The sequence below is a fragment of the Chanos chanos genome, chromosome 4, assembly GCF_902362185.1.
Source record: "Chanos chanos chromosome 4, fChaCha1.1, whole genome shotgun sequence".
Taxonomy (NCBI): Eukaryota; Metazoa; Chordata; class Actinopteri; order Gonorynchiformes; family Chanidae; genus Chanos; species Chanos chanos.
In genome coordinates, this window is record NC_044498.1 from 52,614,392 (window position 1) to 52,627,363 (window position 12,972).

General features: G+C 44.8%; 2 protein-coding genes across 3 annotated transcripts in view; one reads left to right on the forward strand and one right to left on the reverse strand.

The window, feature by feature from the left end:
• The first annotated feature begins 1,861 nt into the window (after nucleotides 1-1,861).
• csgalnact2 (chondroitin sulfate N-acetylgalactosaminyltransferase 2) lies at nucleotides 1,862-8,795 on the forward strand. Of its 2 annotated transcripts, none has more exons than XM_030771705.1 (8): nucleotides 1,862-1,950; nucleotides 2,729-3,616; nucleotides 4,945-5,161; nucleotides 6,055-6,156; nucleotides 6,620-6,801; nucleotides 6,908-7,002; nucleotides 7,187-7,268; nucleotides 7,389-8,795. In XM_030771705.1, the coding sequence occupies exons 2-8, from the start codon at nucleotides 2,968-2,970 to the stop codon at nucleotides 7,679-7,681; spliced, it is 1,620 nt and encodes a 539-aa protein (XP_030627565.1). In that variant the 5' UTR covers nucleotides 1,862-1,950; nucleotides 2,729-2,967; the 3' UTR covers nucleotides 7,682-8,795. The 2 variants fall into 2 exon arrangements, with proteins under 2 accessions (XP_030627565.1, XP_030627566.1); XM_030771706.1 differs by having other exon boundaries at nucleotides 2,786-3,616.
• Nucleotides 8,796-9,023: 228 nt separating this feature from the next.
• Nucleotides 9,024-12,972, reverse strand: part of sec23ip (SEC23 interacting protein) — an 11,694-nt gene continuing 7,745 nt past the window's right edge. The window contains exons 13-18 of the mRNA XM_030771410.1: nucleotides 12,960-12,972; nucleotides 12,350-12,505; nucleotides 11,152-11,254; nucleotides 10,038-10,220; nucleotides 9,616-9,784; nucleotides 9,024-9,517 (exon numbers count right to left, since the gene is read on the reverse strand). The exon at nucleotides 12,960-12,972 is cut by the window's right edge and continues 161 nt beyond it. Coding sequence (XP_030627270.1) covers nucleotides 9,436-9,517; nucleotides 9,616-9,784; nucleotides 10,038-10,220; nucleotides 11,152-11,254; nucleotides 12,350-12,505; nucleotides 12,960-12,972 — 706 coding nt within the window. The 3' untranslated portion in view covers nucleotides 9,024-9,435. The remainder of the gene's footprint in view (nucleotides 9,518-9,615; nucleotides 9,785-10,037; nucleotides 10,221-11,151; nucleotides 11,255-12,349; nucleotides 12,506-12,959) is intronic.

Sequence of the window (12,972 nt, forward strand, 5' to 3'; positions counted from 1 at the left end):
ACTGCTTCCAGCCCAGGAATTAAAGGGAGCTTCTTTACCATCACTTATTGTCAATGTTTGTTATTGACTTAAAGTACATGAAAGTACAGAAAGTCCGTCTGGATAAGCTACAACCTATCTGCAACATGACACACTCCTGTTGTTTTGTTTGTTTGTTTGTTTATTATTATTATTATTATTCGTTCATTAAATGTTCCAGGATATATTTGCCAAAGGAAGTCAATCAATCATACAGAGATTTTTTCTTTAGACCAAAAAATATCAAATATTTTGTGTTACTGGTAGGACATGTGGTTAATTTTAGGAGATAGGCATGTCCGGTGCATAATGAAGTCATTTTCAGTTCCCTGTGGATATTCTCTGTGGAACAGTTATGTCAATGGCTACAGATGTGTGTAATTACATTTATGTTTGTTATAACATGATTCATTTCAATCAATAAAAAATGTGGGAAAATGTTTGGCTCTGTTTGACTGTTTCTCTTGAACATTTGAACAGGCTCAAATTAACTGGACTCCAAATGAAAATGAAAATACACTAATCTAACTTTGTTTTGCCTGTGTCGTGCAACATGTCAGACTCACCCAATTGTGAGTGTTTTCATTTCTGTGTGTGTATGAGTGTGTGTGTTTGTGTGTGTGTGTACACTGACAAATGGGGAATTTGGGGGGGAAATGTGTCAGAGTAAAAGTAGGGATTTGCTTTTGAAAATGTGGTGAAATAAATGTGAAAGTTGGTATAAACATTTATACTCAAATAAAGTAGAAATGCTCTCAAAACATACACCGCTGATTGTCTGATGTATGCAGAGTACAAAAATAACACACATATGAAGAGATCTCTGGTTCTGGTTCTGGTTCTGTGTTCAGGCTGCAAACCCTGACCAGGATGCGCATAGACATGAATACTGGTGTACACTTATGGAAGGTTACCTTAACCACAAACTTGTGTTTTTCTCACCCAGACTGAATTTGGTGCGACATTCCTGTCCAGACTGCAGGTTGCTGTATCACCGTTATCAGGCCAGGAATTCACAGGAGACCTCGCATCTTACACCTCTATGTAGATGTAAATAATCAGCCCCAAAACAAGTGACAAAATGTGAAGTCAGATTCATATTTCGTGCTGGCTGTGTATTATATACTTACGTATAAGCCCTATGTCTGTATAGCTATAAATAATTTGTGTGAGTATTTATCGTGTTAATTATGAGGAGAATATAAGGAGTTGAAGGCGGATCTTACCCATCTTGACTTATGACTCTACGTTACTTCATTATCCCCGGTGATTTTTGTATTCTCCATAAAAATCAATCAACCAGTCAACCAACCTACCAACCAATCAGTCCACCAATCAATGAATTAGTCTTTTTTTAACGACAAAAGACGCACGCGAAACCACGCTAGTTTACCGTACATGGACTTTTTGAGGAAAGCGCGTTTCAATCTGTATTGTATTTTAATTTCTTGTCGAGAGTAATCTGGCTAATACAAATCTATATCTTCTCTTTTTTTTTTTACAGGAGTCAGAACGGCACTAGGACTGTTTGTTTATGACGAGGATTTAAAACCAGATTCTATTGATCAGCCCGTCAACGTTCAGCTTTCATATACTCAGAAATTTTCAAAATGTCAATAACTGAAGCCCTAGAAAATGCTAGCCAACTGAAAAACATGTATTTCTGAGATCGCGTTGACGGGAATCGTTTAGTGTAATGTGAAGCCATCTATCTTAAAAAAAAAAAAAAAGCGAACCTCCCCAATTTATTTCCCTCCCTCCACATCACTTTTATTTTGAAAGCCTTTTCGCGACGCTCCCACTGTTTTCAGTGCTTCCGTATTTTCTGCCCCGTGGCGTTTGGTTCCCACATTTATTATGTTACGGACAAGCCTCCAAAAATCATGCAGATGAGAGAAAATACATATGACTGTTCTGGTTGTTAATATTACGGTGAGTAACTCCGCAATTATGGCTAAATTAAATATAAGATTCGTTTAAGCAGTACAGTTATTGGTTGTTAGGGTAGATAGCAAGTTAGCAAAGTTAGCTCCCTGTTTGCTAACCAGCTGCATACCTGGTGCTCTGATACTAGTTTCAGAATGCGAGCGAGCAGTTGAATATAATCACATGTAAATGTGGCTCGTTAAAGCGGTACCGTTAATTGAAATAAGATATGGGAATGACTGTGCGCTGATGGGTAAGGGAGTATATGTGAAAGAAATTTTTAAAATTAAAAGTGGTGCCTTTTTGTGCTGAAATATTGCCAGCATTCCTCTGTTTTGTAGCTTGTCACCGCTTGGTCTATTATGTTGAAAAGGCTAGCTAACTCAGCGTTACCTCAGTTAATTTGTCAGATAATTTACCCTGAATGTGGGGGAAAGATGAATTGCTACCAGCGTTCGTAACTAAGGTTATTTTTCAGAACTCCGTTAGAGAACTGACAATTGAAAATAAAGAAAATCTATCGTTGAAGAAAAAAAGAAAATAAGAGAAGTGTAAAATCGTAGAAGTGTGTGTTTCTATGGGTTTTGCCGGATACGAATATTTAGTTAACAAATGTAAGCTAGTGATTAGTAGCCAGCGCTCTTTTCTGAGCGATTTTCAAAGACAGGGGTAAAAACGTATTTCTGCAGAATAACTTTTAGATTAATAAATGTTCATGGCACAGAATTAAGTTCATGGAAAGTTTGCTTGGATACGCTGATTTTGTTTCTCCTTATTGATTCAGCAAAACCAGTCAGTCAGATAAAGGTTCTGTCTCTGTTTGACCATGTCTCTCCTGGAGGATGTAACATTGTGAACAGGAACGGGACATTTTCGCTCTAGGAGGAGAGAAGGCATTCTCAGGCTGCATTCTCAGAATGCAACATGATCTGACAATGTGACACATTTCTTAATCGTATTAAATGCCTGAGGACTCTTTGACTGTAAATGTGTAGCTGTTAAGAGGCACTCGGTGGCTGAGCTATGCCCAGACGGGGGCTGCCTCTACAGGGCCGAGTGCGTTGGCTGTTGCTGGGTGTATTTCTGCTCCTGGTGCTGCTGCTCTTCACCTACCTGCTGGAATGCACACCTCCTGCGGACGGGAGCCAGGCTATGCCTGGCCTGGGAGCGGAGCCATATGGCAAGGAGTACTACGAGGCTCTGCTCCAGGAGCAGGAGGAGCGGCACCTCAGCCGCGCCAGCAGCCTCAAACGACAGATCGCCCAACTCAAGCAGGAGCTGCAGGAGATGAATGAAAAACTGAAGGTTCTGCAGGAGCGCAGAGAGAGCCCAGGGATGCAGGGCCTGGCTGACGGGAAGGATCAGGAACCTGGTGACATCCTGGAGTACCTGCACTCTCAGATCGATAAGGCGGAGGTCAACACGGGGGCACGGCTGCCAAGCGAGTATGCGGCGGTGCCCTTCGAAAGCTTCACCAGTACCAAGGTGTACCAGCTGGAGATGGGATTAACACGGCACCCGGAGGAGAAGCCCGTGCGTAAGGATCGCAGAGACGAGCTGGTGGAGGTGGTGGAGGCTGGACTGGACGTCATTAATAACCCTGATGAAGATGATGGACAGGAGGAGGTGCCCATGCAGAGACAGAGCTACACTGACAGCCATTTCGTTGAGGGTAAGAAAATTAACTATCACATTCTGAAAGTGCCCTGAGACCAGAGGTACCTCCCCTGGAAAGTTTGGTCTTTCTAAACACACTTGGACAGGCAGGAGCAGCGTGGCATTCTCATTTTAAATCTATTACTCAATGAAGGTTACCCACTTTTACAAGTAATTCTGAAAAAGTAGATTTATATATCTGACAAATTACAGAAATGCTGTGCCCCAGGGCATAAAGTGTGTGTGTGTGTGTGTGTGTGAGAGAGAGAGAGACTGACTGGTCACGTTTTACTCCACTGGCAGAGGTGGCTTTTGGTGAATGTTCTCTCTCTGACTAGGGGAGGCGGTCAGGGCCAGAGTAGTTGATGAGTGTTGTGTCTCTGACTAGGGGAGGCCATTAGGGCCAGAGTAGTTGGTGAATGTTCTCTCTCTGACTAGAGGAGGCCGTCAGGGCCAGAGTAGTTGGTGAATGTTCTCTCTCTGACTAGAGGAGGCCGTCAGGGCCAGAGTAGTTGGTGAATGTTCTCTCTCTGACTAGAGGAGGCAGTCAGGGCCAGAGTAGTTGGTGAGTGTTCTCTCTCTGACTAGGGGAGGCGGTCAGGGGCAGAGTAGTTGGTGAATGTTCTCTCTCTGAGTAGAGGAGGCGGTCAGGGGCAGAGTAGTTGGTGAATGTTCTCTCTCTGAGTAGAGGAGGCGGTCAGGGGCAGAGTAGTTGGTGAATGTTCTCTCTCTGAGTAGAGGAGGCGGTCAGGGGCAGAGTAGTTGGTGAATGTTCTCTCTCTGAGTAGAGGAGGCGGTCAGGGGCAGAGTAGTTGTGCTTCTGCAGTTGATTTTCAGTCTCGGATTGAAGTTCACCATCCCAAAACTGTTTCCTCTGTTTTATGTGTTCTGTTTGGGATTTTCATTATCGTCCTGTTACAAGATCCATTTTCAGTCCAGAGTCAGCATTTGATGTGATTCTGACAGATGGTCTCAGGGTTTTGCTGAAGTGCTCTGTGGTCCAGTGTGGAATTGATTGTTAAGTGACTGATGGCAGAGTGCCCAGGCTGTGAGGCTCCGCCACGGCTCTCAGGGTCGTCTGATCAAAGACACTGTTTGGTTTGTGCAAACACATCTGGCACTGAGAGCACAGTAGAATCTGCCTTTGACCTGTTTGTTCAGGGCACTGTGTTCCAGGTGATCTCCACTCAGCCTCAGTATTCATGTTCCCTGCTTCCTGCCTGCCAGCTAATTGGCTTTTTTTTGAAAAAACGTATTTGAGCATCTTTCTGTCATTGCATGGGCAGAATGTGATTCATTATAAATGTAGAGAAAATGTGTGTGTGTGTGTTTGGTCACTGACAGGACTGTACAGGACTGAGAGAGATAAGGGCACCCTGTATGAGCTTTATTTTGCCAAGGAAAACTCCAATGTGTTCCGTCATGTGACTCTGTTCCGTCCGTTTGGTCCGCTGATGAAAGTGCGGAGTACGTCCGTGGAGACGACCGGCATGGTCATTAACGTCATCGTCCCTCTGTCGGGCAGGACCGAGGCTTTTGTCCAGTTCCTGCACAACTTCAGGTCAGTCTGTCTGCTTCAGTCATTTCACATCCCAAATTAGACATAAATACAGTTTCCACATAAAAACCCCGATTATTAATATGGTTTAGATATGGTATGGCATGGTGCTCTGGAATGCATGCTATACTACACTTTAGTGCGTACTATAGTACACTGTAATGTGTGCTATAGTACACTGCATTGTGTGCCATTGTACACTTTAATGTCTGCCATAGTACACTATAATGGGTGCTGTTGTACACTGTAATGTATGCCATAGTACAGTGTAATGTATGCCATAGTACAGTGTAATGTGTGCTATAGTACAGTGTAATGTATGCCATAGTACAGTATAATGTGTGCTATAGTACAGTGTAATGTGTGCCATAGTATGCTATAATGGGTGCTGTAGTGCGTACTATAGTACAGTTTATTTATGGTAAAATGACAAGCAGAGACCTGCAGCATGGCTGTTCCCATACACTGAATGGTCAGTAATGTTGCTGTATGAGGCCAGTATTTCCTCACCATCACTCTCACAGACTAACAGAGTCAGCGACTGAGTTCTGTGGCAAGAGTTTCCCTTCAGAAGACAAGGAACTGACTGCTTACAACAGTCTGCCACCACACACACACGCACACACACACACACACACACACACACACACACACACACACGCATTTATCTACTTCTCCCTCAGTTTCCTGTTTCCACAGCCTTTCACACTTACATCCTCTTCTTTACCTGAACAGTTTCACTGTCGGCGGAACTGTCTAATGTGCATGACTACACACACCTCTAGATGTGTTCCCCATCTGTGCAGTTCCTGTTCTGTCTGTGTGCACTGAGCTGTTTTATTGTTTCACGTCAGTGATGGTTAATATGTTGACGGCACATAACTCTTGTTGTGCAGGGAGGTGTGTATACAGCAGGACAGGAGAGTGCATCTGACAGTGGTCTACTTTGGCCAGCCTGGGTTACAGGAGGTGAAGGAGTCCTTAGAGAAACTGTCCAGGTCAGAGAGCAGGATCTGTTCTGGGATCAGCAGAGCCATTCAGTCCAACTGAAAAGCTTTCTCACTGCACACTGCTTTATTAGATTGATCTGTTTATTTTATTTATTAAATGTTTTCTTGTGCGTGTGTGTTTCTCATCTCTGTAAGTGAAACCTCCCATAAGCAGTAGCATTCTTAAATGCCAATAACACGAGTGGAGAGTAGAGGTCTGATTCGTTGCTTTACGGACAGCAAAGATATTAAACATCTGTGTGTTTTCATAGAAGACACTGTGGATTAGCCTTCTGTTACGTTTAGGAAATGTTAATTAAAAACCACATTAGAAAACAAGCAAAGACAAGGGGAAATGGTAATAATAAAAAAAAAGCGTTTTCCTCTGTAAATTGCAGCATCGTTTTCAGATATTTCTGTGTCGTTCACTGTTCTGTCTGGTCTGTGTGTGACAACGCGTGACCTCTGACAGCGAGGAGAACTTCACAAACTACTCTCTCCTTCCCGTGGACGAGGAGTTCTCCCGCGGCCGGGGTCTGGACATCGGTGCTCACGCCTGGAAACAGAGCGGGGACGTGTTGATGTTCTTCTGTGACGTGGACGTTTATTTCACACTGGACTTTCTGAACACATGCCGTCTGAACACGGACCCCGGTCAGTCTCACACAACGAGAACAAACAGATACAATGAGTGTCCGGACCGTCTGACATGACCTGTGACCTCTAAGCTTTTTCTCCTCATTTCTGTCTTTGCTCAAAGGTAAACGGGTGTTTTACCCTGTGGTGTTCAGTATGTATAATCCTGCCATCGTCTATGGAAACCTGGAACTGGCTCCGCCCATTGAACACCAGCTGGTGGGTCAACGACAGACCTTCATTCATTTAAACTGTTATGAGTACTGTAACTTCACATTCAGTAAACTCAGATTGAATTTCACCGCCATCAGCAAGCACAAACATTGTCTTAGTAAAATCCATTTGTCCGTTTGTGTATTCAAAAGTGATCGAATATTAGAGTTGTGTTTGTTTTTTTTTTCAGATTCATAAAAAAGATGCAGGTTTTTGGAGAGATTTCGGTTTTGGCATGACCTGTCAGTATCGCTCAGACTTCCTTAATATCGGTGAGTTGAGTCTCTGCCGTCATTAGAACAGAAACACTGGACATGTACCGTCAGACATCAGCAACATCATGAGTGAGATTATCACAGGCCCTGCCTCTTCTGTCTGACCTTGCCTTACAGGGGGATTTGACCTGGAAGTGAAAGGCTGGGGTGTGGAGGACGTCCATCTGTACAGGAAGTACCTGCGTAGCGACCTGATCGTGATCCGTACGCCCGTGTCAGGGCTCTTCCACCTGTGGCACGAGAAACAGTGCGTGGACGAGCTGACCCCGGAACAGTACCGCATGTGCATCCAGTCCAAGGCCATGAACGAGGCGTCTCATTCCCACCTGGGCATGCTGGTGTTCCGAGAGGAGATAGAGAGCCACCTTCGTAAACAGGCGTACAAAACTCAGAGCAGAGCTGAAGACTGAGCCCCATCCGGAAACAGGCGCGTGAAACTCAGAGCACAGCTGCCGAGCGACACGGCCTTAACCGCGGCCAACCCAACTCTGCACGCTGCGTTTACCGTCTCTGAGGAGTAGGCTTCATGTCTACAGACGACCGTGTAATTCAGGAGAGGGTGAATCAGGACCCTGCCCGCATGATCAGAGCAGGACTAAAACTTAGGCCACCGTGCTACAGCCCAGAGCTAATTTTAGGATTAAAGAGCACCCTCGGCACTCAGCACGAGAACCAGATCAATCAGCTTTTCATCCTCATCGTTTCAGTCTCGCGCTTCACAGCTCTCTCAACAGAGAGACCTCATTAATACCTCCATGCTTCAGCGGAATTTGGAGAGGTCAGCAGATGATAACGAATCCTAATCTGGAATCTGCCCTGTGCCAGGCGTCCCCGCGCAGAGCCACGTGCTTTGTCCACCCTGTTGACTTCTCTGAAGAAGAACAGAGCTGACTCTGTTCTAAGAATAGTACAGGAACTAACTTTTAAATAACAGGACTGGAAAAGGTGCCAGATGATGTCATTTCAGAGTTAATTGCCAATTGTATAGCATTCTCTTTGTTTTTATTTCTAATTTTGAAGATTGTTAATAGAGCCATTCTGTTATTTTAAATGCTTATTATCTTTATTTGTAAAGCGCTGTGTTACAAAGGGACCGAAATGCATCAGTGTGTGTTACTGAAAGGGGCTGTGTGTTACGTTTAAGTTCACTGTACTTTGCCCTTTACCCTTTGCCCCGGACTGAACGACAACGTGAAGAGTCAGTTTGTACTGAGGTCAAACCGAGAGAGACAGTGACACTTTTGAAGCCATAGTAGTCTTGACTGTGCCCCACTGCAGCGGGAAGTGAACCTGTCGAGTGCTGTGATGGACCAGGTGTGTGTCACTGAGTCTAAGACACATCCAACCCTTCAGCCGCCGTGTTTCTCTCTGCCGCATACCACTCACCACACGAGCACGAGTTGACTGACAGCTCGTGAACAAACCGCCGTGAAGGCAGCACAGTGTTACAGCCAATGTCCAGTTTCTCAAGGCTTTTGATATTTCAAATAAAACAGGACTCATCCAGTCCTTTTGATCAACTGACCACAAATGATCTTTGTGTGTGATTGAAGGTAACAGGTATATCTCTATTATACATCAGAGAGGAGAGATGTTCGCTGGTTCTGAATGGTTTTACAGACATTCACACCTAAATATATGAAACTAAACTGGAGACCAAACAAACATCTTATATTACATAGGACAAACATGTAAAGACCAGAGCCCAAGTATCAAATTTATCTGTTTATTTTTATATCATTGTTTGTACTGGTTTCTCATATAGGATTCTTAAATCACTCTATAATGTAATGTCTGAGTGAATACTGTGGTTTGCATTCATTAACTGATCACATACACTCGGACTTCCAACTGCTCCGTCAGGTAGGCTATAAAATGTAAATTCAAACAGATAATGTGGTGTTGAAATCCACTATAGAAGGTTTAATTCTTAATTTAAGACATTTGATATTATACATTAACCTTTATACAAGAGACTAGAAGAATAGAAAATAAAAGAAAACAATAACAACATGTGTTTATTTTTTCCAGAGTGATCCAAACAGTCAAGAGTAAATCTCTTGGAGAGGGAGGATGAATCGGGAAGAGTGTTTGGGACTGATCTGGTGTCATGTGTCGATCTTGACTGGGCCGTGTGTGTGATTGACAGGGGCGGCTTTGCACGTCAGTGCGCCGTCAGCTCTGGCCAAACTCCCATCGTTTTATAAATCTCCTTCAGGATGAGCAGGGCTGTGTCCTCAGACTCCCTAAAACACAAACAACACAGTCATTTGTTACTGGTTTTGGTCTTTCGCTGAAATTCTTGTGTAAAAACAGTAGAGTAATATGGGATCGTAACAGATACCAGTAACACAGGTGGCTCTGCAGGGCAAAGAGATACTCGTTAAAACTCTCAATGGGTTTCTCCTGGAGAACGTAGTCGATTCGATTCCCACCATTCAACATCCCAACCTTCACAGGCACCTCCTCCTCTCTGGGAGGCTCCGGGCTCTCCAACTGCTTACTCGCCGCGGCTGCCACACACAAACACAAATATAAACAAACACACACACACACACACCAATGTACTCAAATAAACACATACATACACAAACACAATCCAGACTGTCACTCTGTCTACATGGCAAATTCTGTCAATGCTACAAACAGACCATCAAATATCGACTTTAAAATACGATTTAATATTTAATCTTTACAGTAACTCTGTGACTTTTCCATTTAATGGAAAAGCACACACACAGAGCCACACATGGTCCTGCCTCTCACCTGCATCCTTCTGTTTCTCCTCCTCCTCTTTAATCTGACTGGCCACTAGAGCCAGCTGCTCGTGAAGCTGGATGGAGGTGTGTGCGCGGGCGAAGTCGTTGAGGGTCTGCCAGGCGCTCTTCAGAGAGCTGATGAAACCCTGCTTCAGGTCCGATCCCATTCTGGACAAACTCTCCTTCAGCTCTGAGCACAGGAACACCACAACAACTCACGGTCACCTTTCCATCTCCACACACACACACACTACTAACACTAACCAGCCAACAACTCACAGTCACCTTTCCATCTCCACACACACACACACACACACACACACACACCACTAACACTAACCAGCCAACAACTCACAGTCACCTTTCCATCTCCACACACACACACACATACACACCACTAACACTAACCAGCCAACAACTCACAGTCACCTTTCCATCTCCACACACACACACACATACACACCACTAACACTAACCAGCCAACAACTCACAGTCACCTTTCCATCTCCACACACACACACACACACACACACCACTAACACTAACCAGCCAACAACTCACAGTCACCTTTCCATCTCCACACACACACACACACACACACACATGCGCACCACTAACACTAACCAGCCAACAACTCACAGTCACCTTTCCATCTCCACACACACACACACACCACTAACACTAACCAGCCAACAACTCACAGTCACCTTTCCATCTCCACACACACACACACACACACACACCACTAACACTAACCAGTCAAATGCAGCCATACACAGTCTCTCTCTTACACAAATTCACTGTTGTTCATTTTCTCCCCTCTCATACTTATGCTTTAAGTCTAAAGCTGAGAAACCATCTGATGGGGGGGGGGGGGGGGGGGGGGGGGGGGGGGGGGGGGGGGGGGCGGGGGGGGGGCAGGAATACTGTGGATATGTTCCTGTCTGAGGGGGGGGCAGGAATACAGTGCATATGTTCCTGTCTGAGGGGGGGGGCAGGAATACAGTGCATATGTTCCTGTCTGAGTTCTCTGTTGCATACACAGTGTCCTGTTTGTCTTGTCTAGACGTGTGGTGAGTATGTGGATAATGTCGAGTCCTCTGAAAAGCGGAGAGATTTACCCAGATGGAGTCTCTTCCTGCCTTTGTGGTGCGGGATTAAAACCGGCTCCAGGTTGGCATCTGGTAGAATCATGGGCTCAATTCTGTAGGCCACCGGATCCAGCTGACACAAGCATGAGGAACAGGATCAGAGAGTAAGGAAGTGTGTTTTATAAGGTCTCTATGTATCCACACGCACACCGCAGAGAGAATTCACCACCTCCATTCTCTTTTCTACTAAACATTACATCAGTACAAATTACTACACCAAACTCCCTCATATTCAACACCACCCTCAGGGTTACAACTCCTCTTTAGTCTGGAAGGATCCAGAGCTGAGAGACTGAATAAGGGTTATAACGCTGTTTAGTCTGGAAGGATCTAGAGCCGTGAGACTGAGTAAGGGTTATAACTCTGTTTAGTCTGGAAGGATCTAGAGCCGTGAGACTGAGTAAGGGTTATAACTCTGTTTAGTCTGGAAGGATCTAGAGCCGTGAGACTGAGTAAGGGTTATAACTCTGTTTAGTCTGGAAGGATCCAGAGCCGTGAGACTGAGTAAGGGTTATAACTCTGTTTAGTCTGGAAGGATCCAGAGCTGAGAGACTGAGTAAGGGTTATAACTCTGTTTAGTCTGGAAGGATCCAGAGCTGAGAGACTGAATAAGGGTTATAACGCTGTTTAGTCTGGAAGGATCTAGAGCCGTGAGACTGAGTAAGGGTTATAACTCTGTTTAGTCTGGAAGGATCTAGAGCCGTGAGACTGAGTAAGGGTTACAACTCTGTTTAGTCTGGAAGGATCTAGAGCCGTGAGACTGAGTAAGGGTTACAACTCTGTTTAGTCTGGAAGGATCTAGAGCCGTGAGACTGAGTAAGGGTTATAACTCTGTTTAGTCTGGAAGGATCCAGAGCCGTGAGACTGAGTAAGGGTTATAACTCTGTTTAGTCTGGAAGGATCCAGAGCTGAGAGACTGAGTAAGGGTTATAACTCTGTTTAGTCTGGAAGGATCCAGAGCTGAGAGACTGAGTAAGGGTTATAACTCTGTTTAGTCTGGAAGGATCCAGAGCTGAGAGACTGAGTAAGGGTTATAACTCTGTTTAGTCTGGAAGGATCCAGAGCTGAGAGACTGAGTAAGGGTTATAACTCTGTTTAGTCTGGAAGGATCCAGAGCTGAGAGACTGAGTAAGGTGTGTGGGATGGGACAGGGTGAGACAGGACAGACCGGATGGTAAATGTTGAAGAACCGTTTGCAGGTGGGCAGCTGGTACGTCTCCTCGATCTTCTCCAGACCTCGCACAGTCAGGAACATTCCGATCGGAGAACCAAGAGCGAAGAAATTCACAGGCTCAAAGTCCAAAGCGTGATACACCACTGACACCTGGACAACAAAGTACAGCATTACTGCCTTTTACAACAATCTTAAAAATGTTTGTATTTCATACATTGTTTCCAGTAACAGGGACTAGCATTTCCTCCAGTAGATGACCATGTCTCTGTGTTGTCTCCTCATTATGAATAAAACAGGGAAGAAAAGAGTGCCCGTTTCAGCAGCAATAAGAATTCTCATAAAACTGAACTGGAACATCTTCCAATATTCACAAACATTTTATCTTTATTAACAACAAACTACATCAATCAGCCCCGCAAGTGACACTCACGGTCTGCCAGTGCTGCAAGCATCAACAGCACTTTCTACAACACCTGTGTGTCAGTAACCAGAGTGTGCTTTTTACATACGCAAGGCCTGGAAATGATGGTTCGGTATGAGAGTCTCCCACAGAGAGCCTGTCATCTGGCCCTGGGTGGGTGCTGAATCAGCGGGTGAACTTTACCTGTCCTGTGCCG